The 16,402-nt window shown below is 45.1% G+C and overlaps 1 protein-coding gene across 1 annotated transcript; it reads right to left on the minus strand.

The window, feature by feature from the left end:
• Nucleotides 1–13,354: 13,354 nt before the first annotated feature.
• On the minus strand, nucleotides 13,355–14,097 carry LOC118901651 (2-iminobutanoate/2-iminopropanoate deaminase). Its single transcript, XM_036865012.1, has one exon. The coding sequence runs from the start codon at nucleotides 14,025–14,027 to the stop codon at nucleotides 13,614–13,616; it is 414 nt and encodes a 137-aa protein (XP_036720907.1). The 5' UTR covers nucleotides 14,028–14,097; the 3' UTR covers nucleotides 13,355–13,613.
• Nucleotides 14,098–16,402: the final 2,305 nt, after the last annotated feature.

Below are 16,402 nucleotides of genomic sequence, written 5' to 3' on the forward strand. Positions count from 1 at the left end.
TCTCCATCTGAGACCAACTGTATGAACTGAAAGTTGAATCTTTATGCAGTAATAAAGATTGGTAAAGCCTTTAGCCAAAATACTTAAAAATTTAAGAAAGACATGATTCATCCTCAAGTAATTTAATCTAATCCTTTAGAAAGGATTTGCTTCCATGGATTTGAATGTTGGTTTCTACATTACTAACTAGTAGACTAAGATGCAGAGAAATAAAAATTGAAGTTGTTAGATGCCACTTCAATTAAAGAAGAAAGAAGTGTTCTGTTTTCATATGTTCAACTTGAACACAATGTTCTCAGGAATAGACCTACTGTGAAAAATAAAATTTATTTACATATTTATCAATAATTCTTCTCTTAATAATCTTCCATTTTGGCCAAAAGGGTGAACTCAAAACCCTTCCCACATTATTATTGGCCAGTGAAGAATGGGGACTATGTGTCCCTCTTGTGCCACACCATGACCTGGGCAGAAGAAAGTAGATAAGGAGGCTTCCCTGGTGGTGCAGTGGTTAAGAATCCGCCTGCCAATTCAGGGGACACGGGTTTGAGCCCTGGTCCAGGAAGATCCCACATGCCGCGGAGCAACTAAGCCCGTGTGCCACAACTACTAAGCCTGCGCTCTAGAGCCCACGAGCCACAACTACTGAAGCCCACGCGCCTAGAGCCTGTGCTCTGCAACAAGAGAAGCCACCGCAATGAGAAGTCTGCGCGCCGCAACGAAGAGTAGCCCCCGCTCACTGCAACTAGAGAAAGCCCGAGCGCAGCAACGAAGATCCAACGCAGCCAAAAATAAATAAATTAAAATAAATAAATTTTTAAAAAAATCCCCAGAAAATTAAAAAAAAAGAAAAAAAAGAAAGTAGATAAGGGCATTTTGCTCCTTAGCCTCTGGATGCCTAGCCTGCAGAGGCCTCTTCTTGGTTGGGACTCAGAACCCTCTCAGAGTGTTGAGTTACTTGCCAGAGCTGGCACTTCAGAGCGATGCCTGGTTCCTTGTCGTCACACTTGTCATCCACCAGGTGCTGGCCTTTCTGTTTCCCTGAGTAACCCTTGATTCAGTGTCCCATAAATGTCTTGATGGAGGAAGCAGTCTGGGGAAGATGGGCCATTATGGGGACTAATGTATCTTTTACAGCCTTGGTGTTGCCACTGTCTTCTGTTAAGTTGGTTTAACCCTGAGACTGCTGGAAAGCCAATGGGTAAAAGAAGTTGATGTAGAGAATGGGAGGGTCAGCTGAACCAGTGTTGATCTCAGGGATTCTCCAAAAGTCTCCAGTTCCTCTCACCACAAAACATCTTGAAAAGTCCTAGAATGTTGGAGTTGAAATGGACTTGTACCTTGATTCGACCAAGAGGCTGAGGAGTGATGGAAAGGATCTCAGAGACCATCAAGTCCCATTCTCTCCTTTTGCAGAAGAAAGTCCAACCCGAAAGCCAAAGATGAAAGTGAGGTTCTCAACACCACATGGATATCGAAGGTGAGAGCCTGACCAGGATCCAAATCTGTCCACGTGTTCTTTTCTCCATCGATCCCTCAGGACAGTGGTTCTCCACCCTGGCTGCACATGTGAATCTCCTGAACAAATTGTAAAATGCCCAGGCCTCACCCACAGAGAGTCTGATCCACTGCCGTAAGGCAAAGGTTTCAGCACTGAAGCTGATAAAGCCAACTCAGTGCTTGACCCCTACTGGAAGGTCAATAAGCTTTTGTTGAATATTAATTCAGAATTTAATGAGCACAAAAGAATAAATGAATTATCCCCACCAGGTAACATTGTTTTATTTCTCAACGTTATTGTAGACAGTTAAAAATATTCACAGAAGTAGAGAGACTAGTATAATAATTTGTATAGTATCTAATTTGCCTTTAAATAGAGGTTTTCTGGAGAATAGATCAGAGAAGTGACTCTAATGCTGCTGAGAATACCCACAGCCCCACTAGGCCAGGGTTGAGTTACCTGTGTGCAGTATCTTTGGATACCTCTCAGACCACATCCCCCTGAACCTGTGGCAGGTGGGGGGACCCAGTGCCCAGGCATCCTGGTGGCCAGAAACATAGCAGGTGGCTAAAGATTGGGGGCCCTTTATACAATATGCCTGTTCCGCAATCCTGGCCCCAGGGCAGACCTCAGCTCCAAGGGGAGAAGAGGCAGAGTTAGTGCTAGATAGCGTTCCTATTGCTGGGGCTGTCTCCCAGAGGTACTCAGCTCTCTGCCGTGGCTTTTTAGAACAGGAGGTGATCCTGTTATGCTCAAATAACTCCGCCTTTGACTCCCTTTGGGGGATGGTTGAAATTTTCTCCATTGATTATCATCAGTTCATGAGAAAGTCTTAGTTTTCCTTTTAAGCTCATTGTGGCTATCAGAACTCTAATCAATTTCCTTGAAGTTTAATGAAATGAAAGCAGTGACTCACTGAAGATAAATGCATAGCACAGCTCTCTAGTTTCCAGGTAAGCTGGTCCCCAGCCAACTTAGTGGACTTGACCGTTTGAGGCTAGGAGCCCTGGAGAGAGGGGCCCTGGGGCGGGGGCGGGGGTGGGGCAGAAGTGGGGAGGGGCACAGCTGCTGAATCCTGCTTCCTCCTCTAGTGCTCCCCCTTTCCCCAGAGTAGAGTCTCAAGTCTCATCATTAAGCAGGCCCATGTACTTCCTCCCCCGCTTACCCCCTCCAACCCCCCACCCCCACCGCCGTTCAGCCATGTGGGAGGAGGGAGGCGGCTTTCAGGGATCTGCTCTTCTTTTCCTTTACTTCTTGCTACATTCTCCCTCCATGTTCCCAATACCCTCATGCTGTGCCCAGCAGCCCAGGAATCCCCGTGGCAAGTTTTATTGCCCAGGTTGGGTGGGTGGATATGTAGGTGACAGCCCATGTTAGAGACATTCCTCTTCTCATCCACACTTACCTATTCTGTGCCCCACTAATGGGGGAGGGGTGGCAGGGAGCTCATGTATCTATATTGCTAACACTTACGGGCAGGCAGCATGAAATGACCAACGTACCTATTATTCATCCCTGATGATAACAATATCCCCAGCTCTTACCATGGCTCTTGGCACATGGTGGGTGCTCAATAAATGTTTGTTGGAAAGATGGATGGAAGAAATGGAAAAGTCATTGGACCTAAAGTCAGGAAACCTACGTTTTCCTCCTGGCGCTGTTAGTAACTCAGTGTGCCTTTGATGAAGTCACCTCATCACCCTGGCCTCAGTTTCCTCTTATGTAAACTAAGGTGGTTGGATGGGTTGATCTCTAAATTTCCTGCCATGCCTCTTTTATGGCTCTATGCTGGCACAATTCCTGACCCAAGCTCAGCTGTTAAGGCTAAATATTAAACCCCTCAGGAGATACGTTTAAAACAGACCTGAAAAATGGCATCTAATCCAAGGAGAAGCTGTAATTCTGAAAATTCAGAGCCAACGGGGCCAAGAAATTCAAAGTCATGGGCCAGATTAGTTTTATGGGGGCTGATTCTGAGCCAGAGTCCCAGTCAGCAGTGGGTATCAGTAACTGCCCCACAGAGGATGTCTGCATATCATGCAGCGGGACCAGGCTGCAGGGTGTTGTGGGAACACAAGGTGAGAGGCTCATCCTGCGAGGCAGTGCTGTTCTGTGAGATGCCTCCCACGCTGGCCCAGGCCCATGCCCTTCCCAGGGCTCATCTAAATTCACATGTGGTCTCTAACATATTTCTGCCTTCAGAATTGGGTGTCCTGACTGCCTCAATTCAAGGAATGTCATTGTAGAGCCATTAAGGACCAGTTTAAAATGGAATTGCCAATATAAAACAGGGGCCTACTTATGGCACAGGGAATTATATTCAATATCTTGTAATAACCTATAATGGAAAAGAATCTGAAAAAGAATATATATGTGTATATGTGTGTGTGTATGTGTGTGTGTGTGTGTGTGTGTGTATAACTGAATCACTTGGCTGTACACCTGGACACAACATTGTAAATCAACTATACTTCAATAAAAAAAGTAGAGTTGCCAGTCAGTTTCTACAGTGAAGGTTTAATGAAAAGAAGGAAGATACTCCAGACAAAGGATTACATAGGAAGGTGGATTAGAGTGAACCAGTATGTGGAGAGATGTACAGACTTGAGTTTGTTTGTTTGTTTTTAAATATCTACCTGGGTGCCATCATTATACATACATTATCTCAGATTCTCACTGCAACCCTGGAAAATAAACACCATGTTATTATCCTTTTCTTTTTTCTCTCTCTCTTAATGGTGAGGAAATTGAGATGATTCAGAGAGGTTAAGTGACCTGCCCACACAGCCAGTAAGTGAGGGACCAGGATTCCAGATCTTTTCCAGAAAAGACTCCAGAACTCAATCTTTCTGCCCAAATATGCTGTTCTTATGTACTTGGAAGAGGTGACATTATCCCCATTATCTACTTATACAAACAATAATACTAGTAACAGCTAATATTTGCATACCCTTAGGATTTGAAAAATTACCTTATATTATCTCATTTAATTCGCACCATAGTCCTTTCGGATGGGTATTTCAGTCCTATTTTTTAAGGAGAAGGATAGTAATGTTTGGAAGAACTAATCACTAGGACAAGATCACCAGGACATAAACATTGAGACAAGGGACAAAAACAAAAGCCCTTTGGAGTTCTCATAAGCAGTATAAAGGGATTCCGAGAGTAGAACTTGTGAAAGTCACTGCTCTAAGCCAACCCTCTTCTCAACTTTGCAGTTCTACCTCTTTTTTCCAGTCACACAGAATTGAAATTCAGGAATCGTAGACTCAGGAGCTTTAAACACGGAAGGACTCTCAAAACTGGCTTCAAAGTGGAGCCTGGAAGTTCCTCAAATGTGCCCCAGGGGCTGCCCTGGGTGGGTGAAGGGAAGGTCAGGTTGGGAGTGGGGCTCCAAGGAAAATTGTAATTTATAAAACTGGCCCCAGAGTCTCTCACACAGAATTTGCCTTGGCTTAGGGAAAGACTTAACAAACCGCAGGGCGACAGAGGTAAGACACTGATGACATGATTTGGAAGGCAGCAAGGAAGAGATGGTTAAACCACTAGCATAAAAAAATAAGCCAGGATTTGGAAAGTGAAGAAAGGAGGGAAGAGGAGGAGGGAGAGAGGGCGGATATTGAGGTTGACGGCTGGTGCTGAGTCGGTAGAAATGGCACATGGGCTTTTTTCAGAACAGGGAAGTCTTCTTTTAGCTCTCTGCTTTTCTGCTGTACGCCTGTCCTCCCTGTGCCCACTTCGTTCCCCTACACATAGCTGCCTGGTATGAGGACATTTGAAGGGATGGGGAGGGGACTGAGAAGAGGTTGCACCCTACATTTTGGTCAATGTTGAGGCAGAGAGGAAGGAGAAACCTGCAAGACGCAGAATGAGCACTTAGCAGAGCTGGACGATGGAGCCCAAGGTGACTAGGAGTAAGCAAGGGCTTGTGAACCTCAGGCAGTGTGTGGGGCGGGGGCTCAGATGATCTCCTCTAGATCCTGAGCAGCAGGTGACTCGCTGCTACAAAAGCGTGTACCCCGAGCTGGGCTCCTTGACTCCAAACTCCCCTCAAATGATCCCGCTTTTTCTACTGCCTGCTTATTTATCCCAAAACACTGTTTACGGCTCTTCCCTGTGCATGTAGCCACACGGTTTCCTGCTTATTAAATCAAATCAAATTTCTTAAGCCTGGCCTCTCCCACCATCGTCCATGAATCTTCTGCTCCCGTCAGGCTGCTCTCCCCTCCCATCCACACTGCTGCCTCTGTCCCCACACCTTGGCTTTGTTTTTCCTCTCAGCTGAAAAATGCTGTCTGCCCCTCTAGACTTATCTGAATCCCGCCAGCCTTCAAGGCTCCACCCCTCCACAGCTTCGAACAGCAGGGAAGTTTCTCCTGCCCAGTCTCAGGGCAGGTGAACTTGGTCCTGTTGGGAACTTGGAAATGTTCAATTTTCCATGCCTCCCTAATAAAGTTGTAAGTGTACCACTTGATGCAGAGATGTCTCACGTGTCTTAATTAACTGATGGCCACATGTCCCAGGCTTTCTGAGACATATTCCATTTCTTGCAAAACTTATCTTAGATCGTGCCTTCTAATTTAGGGTTCAGAAAATACAGACTCTGTGCCGGCAGTGTGATTCAAAAAATATATGTAGCAAAGGACTCCATTGTAATACTCGTTACACATTTGGGCCTCGTGGGCTGGGTATGAATCGGTAGGCAGGAGGCCGTATTTGCTTCAGGCCTTCATGGAGCATTCATGACTAGACCCATTGGGGTTGACGGCTGTTCACAAGGCTTAGACCCTGAGATGCTGGGGATCGATGACCCTCTCTCAACCTCCCAGACATTCGCCCAGATGGAAAAGGAACTCATCAAAAGAGGAAAAGATGAGAGTCAGTGTGTGCGAGACACTCAGAGCAGCAAAGCGTGGTGAGCCCAGAAGCCAGCAGGGCTGGGATGCTCAGGAGAGGAACGCTTATGAACTGGAAGAGCCCTGCCACCAGATGTGCTGGAGGACCCAGAGCAGAGGTCACTCTGGCTGGGGACCTTATAACAGATCCTAACACTGGGGCGTGCACTCAGTAGGGTGACTATGGAGGCGGACAGAGAAGTGAGCACATCTACCTGGAGGCAGGAGCGACATCCCTGTCATGCAGGCCAAGTGTGTCAGTCCTGTGACAGGAGAGCCTTGGGGGAGGGGGAAGGGCTGGGAGGTGGAGGGAGTGGGGGATGGGGAGAGACGCCAAACCAGGGGTCTGGGAGCCACTCGGTGAGCACGGGGAAGCACAGACGGGGAGCCTCCCCAGATGGCCAGAAGGACTACAGCTCAGAAGCACAGGTGAGGAGGACACCCGAGACGAGCAGAGATTTCAAGCCTGGGATTACAATGATGTTGCTGATGGGTGGTCTGAGCGAGAGTTGTTTTCTGGGTTTTGTTTTGTTTTGTTTTTGTTTTTGAGATATGTAATATTGATCAATTAAATGGAATTTATGCTCAAGAAAGTGTCAATTACCTTTAATAACTTATCTTTGGCTGGTAATGAGCTGAACAGATCACAGAGTCCCCAAGCACTTCAAGGCCTGTTTGGGGGTAAGGTAAAGTCAGCCCGTGAGTACTTGGGATCAGAAGGGTCATTTCCTATGCCTTTAGGAAGAGCCTTTAGACTGAGTTTTCTTTCCCCCACCTTAGGCCCTTTCCCCTTCTGAAGCTTCATTACAAAAGTGCCCAGGGGTTGACTCTGGAATATGTGGTGATCTTTTCATGCCCTGTTTTTTCCCAGTTGCCCTTGCTTGAGTCATGGTGATGTCACAGGAAGAAGGCAAACAGTTTCCTTATCTGCCAAATGGGGACACTTAATACCAACTTGCAGGTTATTGTGAAGATCAGTGATTGCCTGTGGGAGGTGCCTGACAGAGCTTAGCACACAGTAAGTGTTCAATGAAGCACACGTCGTATTACTTTTTACCCCTGCTGCTGTTCTCTGCTGCTCCTCCTGGCCCTGGCTCCCTTTCTCTTTTTAGAAAGTGAGCATGAAGTTTGGAAATTAGGGCTTAAAATATATTTCCATTAGCCATAGCTTCTTTTGACAGTCCGCTGTGGAGGGGTAAATGATGGTGTGGGCAGGCAGAGATGGAAAAGACTTTTTTTCAGTGACCTGAGCACCTGGGTTATACACAGCCACCACTGACAGGACCATTTGCCTCCAAACCATCACCTTGATGATCCGCCAGGTGTGCAGTGAAAGCCATTTATAAGCGCCTTCCTCCTCTTTTCTCCTCTGAATATTTAAAAAAATCACTTCAGTGTGAAACTAATCAATGACATTCTACCAGATGCTGGGGTGAAGGAAATGGGGAGCTAAAATCTTTTCAGGGAAGGTGAAATATAGGTGCATTGATTTAAGAAGAACTAAACTCAATTTTTATCCATTTATTAGGTCCCTACCAGATCTAAAAGAGAACGCTTCTCTATTTGTAGTCTATAGACCCCCAGCACCACAGTCTCCTGGGGGCGCTTGTCTGGAAACAAAAGGCAGGTTCCTGACCTCACCCTAGTCCTACCAGATCCATCTTTGGTAGTAAGAATCAGAGAGTCACATTTTAAATAAGTTCCCCACCAAAGTTTGAGAATCACTACAACATAGGAAATATAAAGGAGTATAGTTTATATTTTCAGGCAGCTCACAATCTAGGTGGAAATGATAAAAAAGCAGGAAGCTGATACAGTCACTGTGTGTTTTAGGAAGATTATTCTGGCAGCAGTGCACAGGATGGACTTGATTGGGAAGCTGGAGATGGGAGATTCGTTCAGAGGTGTTGGCAGTAGCCTAGCGTGAGATAAGAGCTGGAGGTGCTGAAAAGGAGGGACAGATGCCACATGTCAACCTGCGTCACAGATGTGTGTGTGTGTGTGTGTGTGTGTTTTAATTGCAGGTAGTCACCAATTCCTTTTGAAAGTCGGAAGGCTATAGATGACAAACACATAAAAAGTATGAAACAGTGTGGAAAAAACTGATTCCATTTATGCCAGCAGAGGCCCAAGCACGATCTTAATTTTTTTCTGCCTATTTAATTTTTTTAAAACCAACATTTTCTAAAACATTTCATCATGGGATCCTTCAAAAATATAAAGCAGGGACTTCCCTAGCGGTCCAGTGGTTAGGACTCTGAGCTTCCACTGCAGGGGGTGTGGGTTCGATCCCTGGTCAGGGAACTAAGTTCCCACAAGCTGCGCAGCAGGGCCAAATATATATATATATATATATATAAAACAGAAGTTGCAAACCAACTGACTGACTGACTGAATCTGTCCCTGACATGTTTTGTTTGTTTAGAGGAGCATTTTTTAAAACTTTGAATTGGTTGCCAATATTCTAAAAAATCAGGTGATTTCACCTAAAAATCCAGATTATGAACTTCTCTTGAAAAACACTCAGATCTGGTAACTTCAGGACCTCATCCCCACAAGGCCACAGTTGCTGTGTCATTGTGAGAAGGGAGGCGCCCTCTCCGGTTTGCCAGAGTCCCCAGGACTCACCTCGTCCCCTCCCCCACTGAGCATCAGTTGCCACTTATCCTCACACCTGTGCTATTTTTTTCTTATAGTGAAGAGCATTAAGAAGCATTAAGAAGCATATTTATGCTCAAGTTGCTATTGAAATTGTTCTTTTATTCAGCCTGATTCACTACGCTACACACCTGGTCCTTGCTGCATTTAAGTTGGCAAGCCCTGCTATAACATCTATTCACGTCCCACAGAACCAGACGAAGGAAAGAGCTGCCAGGCTGCGTCCCCTCACCACTCCCACCTCCACGTATTGGTGTAGAAATGCCAGAACCTACAGTACTTCAGAGAGCCTTGGGCTGGGGAGTTTCCCATTAAGTCACTTCGCCTCCCCCAGAATCTCAAGACTACCTCCAGAAAGCACGATTAAAACTAATATGCAGAAAGTTGTAATCCTTTGAGATGGTGTTATAGGTGGCTAACAAAAGAATAGGTGTTTAGTCAAGACTTACTTGGCTGTCCAGTGAGTGGTTAAGACTCCGAGCTTCGGGGCTTCCCTAGTGGCGCAGTGGTTAAGAATCCGCCTGCCAAGGCAGGGGACATGGGTTCGAGCCCTGGTCTGGGAAGATCCCACATGCCGCGGAGCAACTAAGCCCGTGCACCACCAACTACTGAAGCCTGCGCGCCTAGAGCCTGTGCTCCGCAACAAGAGAAGCCACCACACTGCAACGAAGAGTAGCCCCCACTAGCCGCAACTAGAGAAAGCCTGCACATGGCAAAGAAGACCCAATGAAGCCAAAAATAAATAAATTAATTTTAAAGAAAGAAAGGAACAAACTACTGATACATGCTGTAGTGTGGATAAACCTCCAAAAAAAAAAAAAATTAAAAAAAAAAAAAAAAAGACTCTGAGCTTCCACTGCAGAGGGCATGGGTTCAATCCCTGGTTGGGGAGCTAAGATCTTGCATGCTGCATGGCTCGGCCAAAAAAAAAAAAAAAAAAAAAATAGGTGTATAGAAAGAGGCACATCTTGAGAAGAGTCTACTCAAGGGTATTCTAGGTGTAAAAATGTCCGAGGGGGCTCTTCCGTGGCCTCTTCTATAGCCTGAGTAAAATCTCCCTCACAGTCACTCCCTTCCTTTGGGCTGATCCTGTGCTCTCCAAGCAGCCATCTGGTTATAAATTCGATTCGGGAAATGTATGTCTTGGAAAGCAGGTGTAAATATTCTGGTCACTGGACAGCCATGCTCAAGCATTGCTCACTTGTAGATATGGAATACACGTTTCTTGTGAGGTATGGTTAGCACAGGCCTATATCCCCCAGGACCTGAATTAATAAAACTGAGCTCCTAGTCGTGCAAAGCTGAGGACCAGAATATTGACAAACAGCATCCTCAGCAAGCGACAGAGTCGCTGGCCAGCAAGCCACATTTCACCATTACAGGGACATAGATTTGTCCAGTCCCAGGGTCTCCAGCGTCTGCAGTTGGAGACTAGTGGGTCTAAATTTCCTGGGCTGCAGGAGGTTTCTTGGTTCATTTGCTCCTGAGCTCTCACTGTCCCTGGGAGATGTTACTGGTCTCTGACCATGATTAGTTCCTCACACTGTGCCTGACACACAGGAGCGTTCTGTAAATGTTTGTGGGAAGAATTTCAAGCAGAAACATGTTAGCAGAAGCCAGGTGACTGCCCCGTCCTCCCAGCAGAGATACCTGAGGTGATTCTTGCTCTGCTTGGGAGGCTGTACTTCTCTCTCAGATTCTACAACTCATCTTGCTAGGCTGACTGTGGCAGAGGGCAGAGCAAGGAGAAGCGAGAGCGGCGCTGGCATTTGGCCAGTGGGCTAAGGCAGGGCTCGGAAATGAAAGGGCAGCATCGCCCCAGCAGGCATCTCTCAGCTTCCTGGTAACGAGAGGCGCTCTCCTGGGATCCCTGGATACCCAGGAGAGGGAGAGGAGGTGGGGGAAGAAAGAAGGAACACGCTGATCAGCTCGGTTTTCCTCTGAGGCAGCAGGTGCAAGGTTAGAGCAGGGCACGGAGGGGATCCTGCCTACTCAGAGAAGACAGGCAGGAGGGGCCCAACACGGGGGCGGGGGGAAGATGTGCCTGGGGCCAACCTTGCCCATAATGTTAAAAAATGCTATACATCCCTTGCCCTTCAGTCTAGCTTGGTGTCCTGCCAGCTCCCCATGAGTGGTGAGTGGAGAGGATGCAGCAGACTCCCACCCCCAGTGTGATCTCAGAGGAAAACTGCACTGATAGACCTACTCTTACGATGATGCCTAGGACTCCTACAGTGTTAAGCTCTGCTTTTGCATTTTTCAGAAAGAATATTATAATGAACCCTATATACCCACCACCTTTAAAAAATATATTTATTTATTTATTTATTTTTGGCTGCGTCAGGTCTTGGTTGCGGCACGCGGGCTTAGTTGCCCCGCAGCATGTAGGATCCTAGTTCCCCGACCAGGGATCGAACCCGCATGCCCTGCACTGGAAGGCGGATTCTTAACCACTGGACCACCAGGGAAGTCGCCCCACCACCTTGATTTAATATTATTTTTCATTTTGCCATATTGGCTTCTTTTTAATGCAAATTACAGACATCATGGAATATGAAGCTTTAAAAAATAAGGACATTTCCTCACATAACCATAATACCATTATCATACCTATCAAAATGAATACTCAGTCCATATTCATATTTCCCCAGTTGTGTCAAGAATGAATTTGTGTGGTTGGTTTGTTGGCATCGAAGCTTTTTAAATAGTGTTCCCACTAGCCTCAGGCTTCTGCACAAATATCTCAGAGACCAGCAAGGGTGAGGTTGAGGGGGAAGGAGGCTTCTGCCCCTGCTTCAGCCAGAGCAGGTTTTATTATTAGGAACAAAAAGAGTTTGCTGTTGAGAAAAAAAAAAGAAAAAGATTTGAAAATCATTTCCACAAGGCATTACTTCTTTCATATTTTTAAGGAAAATGTCTGGTGCTGTAACCGCCTTAAATCAAGGGGATAAGTTCCTAGTGGTGGGATAGTGGGAACCCAGGGTGGGGGGCAGGGGGAGTTGGCAGAGAGTCCAGTGGCTATAAAAGGAGAGATTTTATTCCCACTGGGCATGAACCTGGACTCACAGAGCAGACCTTGTCAGTACCTGGAGTACTTTGGGCCCACTTGGTAGTTTCTCCCCGGGGTATTAACACATCTACCACTTTGCCCTTTCCCTTTTTAGATCTCACTCTATGAATCTCACCTAGTTCTTGCTCATTTGCAGGGCAACTTGGAACACTCTGAGGCCAAAGAAATTTGAAACCCTCCCCTACTCAGTTTCTACTTTTGGCTTTCTTAGGTACTCTCTAAAGAACCTGATCTGGGAGGAATGGTCTTCCTAAATTCTAATTGTTACAGTTTGGCATTCCGGAAGCAAGATAAATACAAAGTATCAACAACACAGACCTAACAGTTGCAAAGCGAGAGGCATTGAATCACAGATGCAACACAAAAGCAATCTGACCCAGCAAGGGGCTGCAGCTATTGTTATAGCAGTCTAAAGAAGACAAGCCCAGATAATGAATAGTCAGAGATTCCATGAAATGCTGATTTTTTCAGGGAACCTCAATAATCACAGCTTTCAACAACAAACAACTCGAGATCTTTCTCCTCCTTCAGGACATATGCCCAGATTAACCTGCCAAAATACTCAATTCGCTTTTGAGATTCTTGGAGTTATATTTCAAACGATGATATTTTTCTATCGGGTCATTCCTCTTTTTTTTTTTTTTTAAATCTGCATGCTATTTTATTTCCATTAGAAAAATATTATCCATATAAAATTTGGTCCAGTTTCTTCTCCTTTACCTCTACCATTCAAACTTAAATGCTTTAATTTTACTCAAGTAAAAGCAGAATCATGTATCTGACATGAGAACTAAATAGTTCACATCATTAAATTAATAGAGTTTAATTGAATTAGGTGTGCTCTTTATTATTTCTCAGGAATAGTAACTCATCTTTCCTACATGCTATTTCCCTTTACTTTTTTTTTTTTTTTTTAAAGTTATACAATTTTTATTTATTTATTTATTTATTTATGGCTGTGTTGGGTCTTTGTTTCTGTGTGAGGGCTTTCTCCAGTTGCGGCAAGCGGGGGCCACTCTTCATCGCGGTGCGCGGGCCTCTCATTATCGCGGCCTCTCTTGTTGCGGAGCACAGGCTCCAGACGCGCAGGCTCAGCAATTGTGGCTCACGGGCCCAGTCGCTCCGCGGCATGTGGGATCCTCCCAGACCAGGGCTCGAACCCGTGTCCCCTGCATTGGCAGGCAGACTCTCAACCACTGCGCCACCAGGGAAGCCCTCCCTTTACTTTTATTTTTCTGAGTAACTATGTAATGTGTGTCTCTTTTCCCACATCCAGTAATATGAGTGCTACAGAAGTGTAATTTATAACATCAGTAACTAGATTCATCATTAATCTTCAACTCATGTTCAATTCCCCTTATTATATGGTATTTTCATAATAACTTCAGATATTTCTGTCAACCTTACACTTTCCAACAAATACTGTAAAAATTAAGACGTTAATTTAAAAACATTATTAAAATTCCAGGCTAAATAACACTGGGCCCACTTAGAGTGATGCTGTCACGAGAGGTCCTTGGACAGCTACTGCTTCAATCTCAACACGGCCTCCTTTGGGCAAAGCAGCAACCTGGTAAGCAGCTCTTGCAGGAAAATTACTCTGGAAATATTGTTTGTAGATGTCATTGACAGTATTGAAGTCGTTTATGTCAGCCAGCAAAACAGTTGTTTTTACCACATTCGTGAAGTCACAGCTCGCTGCTTTCAGAATTTCACCCATGTTTGTAAGAGCTTGTTTAGCCTCTTCTGCCACCCCTCCTGGCACAAGCTGTCCACTTGCAGGATCCATGCCTAGCTGTCCTGAAATGTAAATGGTCCTGTCGACTAACACAGCCTGACTGTAGGGACCAATGGCCGCTGGCGCTTTCGCGGTGCTGATCACCTTTCTGATCAAAGACGACATGGCTAATCCTTTTCCCTTGCCGCCCCTCGGAGACAACTACCCCGTATGCGGCTCCTACTCGTGTCTCATGGGTCTCGGTCATTCCTCTTTAACTGCAGAATTTTAAGCTCCATAAAGATGATGACAATGTCCATTTTTTATATATATATATATATATATATATATATACACACACACACACACACACACACACACACACACACACACATCAATGAACACATGTTTATCCACTAATATGTAGATTATACACAAACAGTTTGGGCAGAGGGAAAATTTGGGAATATTTGAATTGAGTCATCTTTTCCCAACACCAATATTTTTGTAATTTCTCAGTAAGGGCTTATAAAACTCTAGTTTGCCTTTTATTTTTTTAATTTTTTGGCCATGCTTCGCGGCTTTTGGGATCTTAGTTCCCCGACCAGGTATTGAACCCGGGCCCTGGCAGTGAAAGTGCCGAGTCCTAACCACTGGACCGCCAGGGAATTCCCAACCCTAGCTTGCCTTTGAATCTAACTAATATCTATGAATATCTACCAAATACCTAGTTCTTTTCGGATACGAGATATGCTTGAACTATGGCCCCTCCCCTGGGATGTTTGTGATTTAGTCGGTGACACGAACCTGCCCACAAGAAAGATTAAGTCACATAAGCGAGTATATACACTCTTGCCTTTTTCTATTCAAACATGGCCCTGCCTTCAAAGTCCAAATCATATCTTCCCCTCACACTAAACAGTCATCATTCATTCCGATACTCAACTAGCCTTTACTGAGGACCTACTGAGTGTCAAGTGCAGTCAGTATCCAGGAACCAGAGATACCACAATGAATGAGACAGCCAAGGCTCTGATTCTAGCACATAAACAATCTTGAAAAGTTACTTAAATAACATAAACGTTACATATGTAGGTATGCTCTCTGCTAACAAAACAGCAAGCTCCTGAAAGATAGTGGCCATATCTTACATTCTTTTGTCTTCCCCTCACCAGCTCAAATCTGGACATGGAACTTATTGACTGAAGTTTGAAAGCCTGGGTTGTATGAAATTTTCAGTAAACATGAAAAGCTATAAATTGGTAGTAAGATCTTAACACAGGGAAATCTTAAAACACTGAGAACTCTTGCCTTCCCTTTGAAACTCATCTCAAATGTCACCTTCTCCAGGATGCCTTCCCTCACTTACCCAGGCAGGCTTCGTCCCTCTCTCCTCTCTGAGTCCATACAACTTGGTGAAGACTGCCACAGATTAAAATATAGCACGGTTACTGTAATGATTAGTTTACATAAGTTTCCCCCAAGACAACCAGCTGGGGGTTTAAGGCAAGGGGTGGGGGTCCCTTAGCCTGCCCAGGGAGACAGCTCTTCCCTGTTTCTTGGATGGAGGGTTAGTAGAGGATACATATGCCCAGCAGGCTTTTATTTTCTGATAGGATGGCAGACATGCAAATAAACATTTGCATAATTACCACTCCTTGTAAATACGTGACAGTCCACCCTACTCTCTTTTTCCTGAGAATATAAGAATAAAGTGTTCTGGGAGGAGGAGAAAGGGAAAGGTAGCAGTCAAAGGGCACTAACTTTCAGTTATATAAGATGAATAAGTCCTGGAGATCCACTGGGTAGCACAGTGCCTGTAGTAAATGATGCTGTACTGTGTATTTAAACATTTGCTAAAAGGGTAGATTTTGTGTTGTGTTCTTAAAATATACACACAAACAAATAATAATAAATAAAAAGGGTGGGAGGAAACTTTTGGAAGAGATGGACATGGCATAGAATGTACTGATGGTTTCATTGTTTCAACGAGTTATCTCCGAACTCATTAAGTTGTATACTTAAATATGTACAGCCTTTTGTATGTCAATTATATATTAATTAAAAAAAATTTTTTTTAAAGAATAAAGAGTTCTAGGCCTTTGTGAGAGGGAGATGGTCTAACCAGAGACTGCAGATTTGGAGGTTGGACTCACCCACCAGAATGAGACCAGGAGACTTGGGAGAGGGTTCACTCAGCATTGTCCAAAATGAGGAAGAGAGTAACATTCGGAATGTCGGCTGTCAGGAGAAAGGGGCAACATCTCAAAAGCATCCACTAGTAAGGGCCAGGGGTAAATTTCATCTGAGAAGGTAGGCACTGAGAAAGAGGGGTCTGGCAGCCACAGACAGTGGTTTAGCTGACAGGCCCAGTGAAGGGGAGGCTATGGCTGTGAGCTGAGGGTGGCATCTTATCTCAGGAGCTGGCAGTCAGAGACGAGACAGTGCCCAGAAGGATCAGAAGAAACAAGGCAAGACCCTGATTCCAGGAACTTCATTACCAGACAATTAACCCAGGCAGGAATTCAACCGTGAGGGACAAGGAGGGACCCAGACACTGC

Source organism: Balaenoptera musculus, chromosome 1, assembly GCF_009873245.2.
Source record: "Balaenoptera musculus isolate JJ_BM4_2016_0621 chromosome 1, mBalMus1.pri.v3, whole genome shotgun sequence".
Lineage (NCBI taxonomy): Eukaryota > Metazoa > Chordata > Mammalia > Artiodactyla > Balaenopteridae > Balaenoptera > Balaenoptera musculus.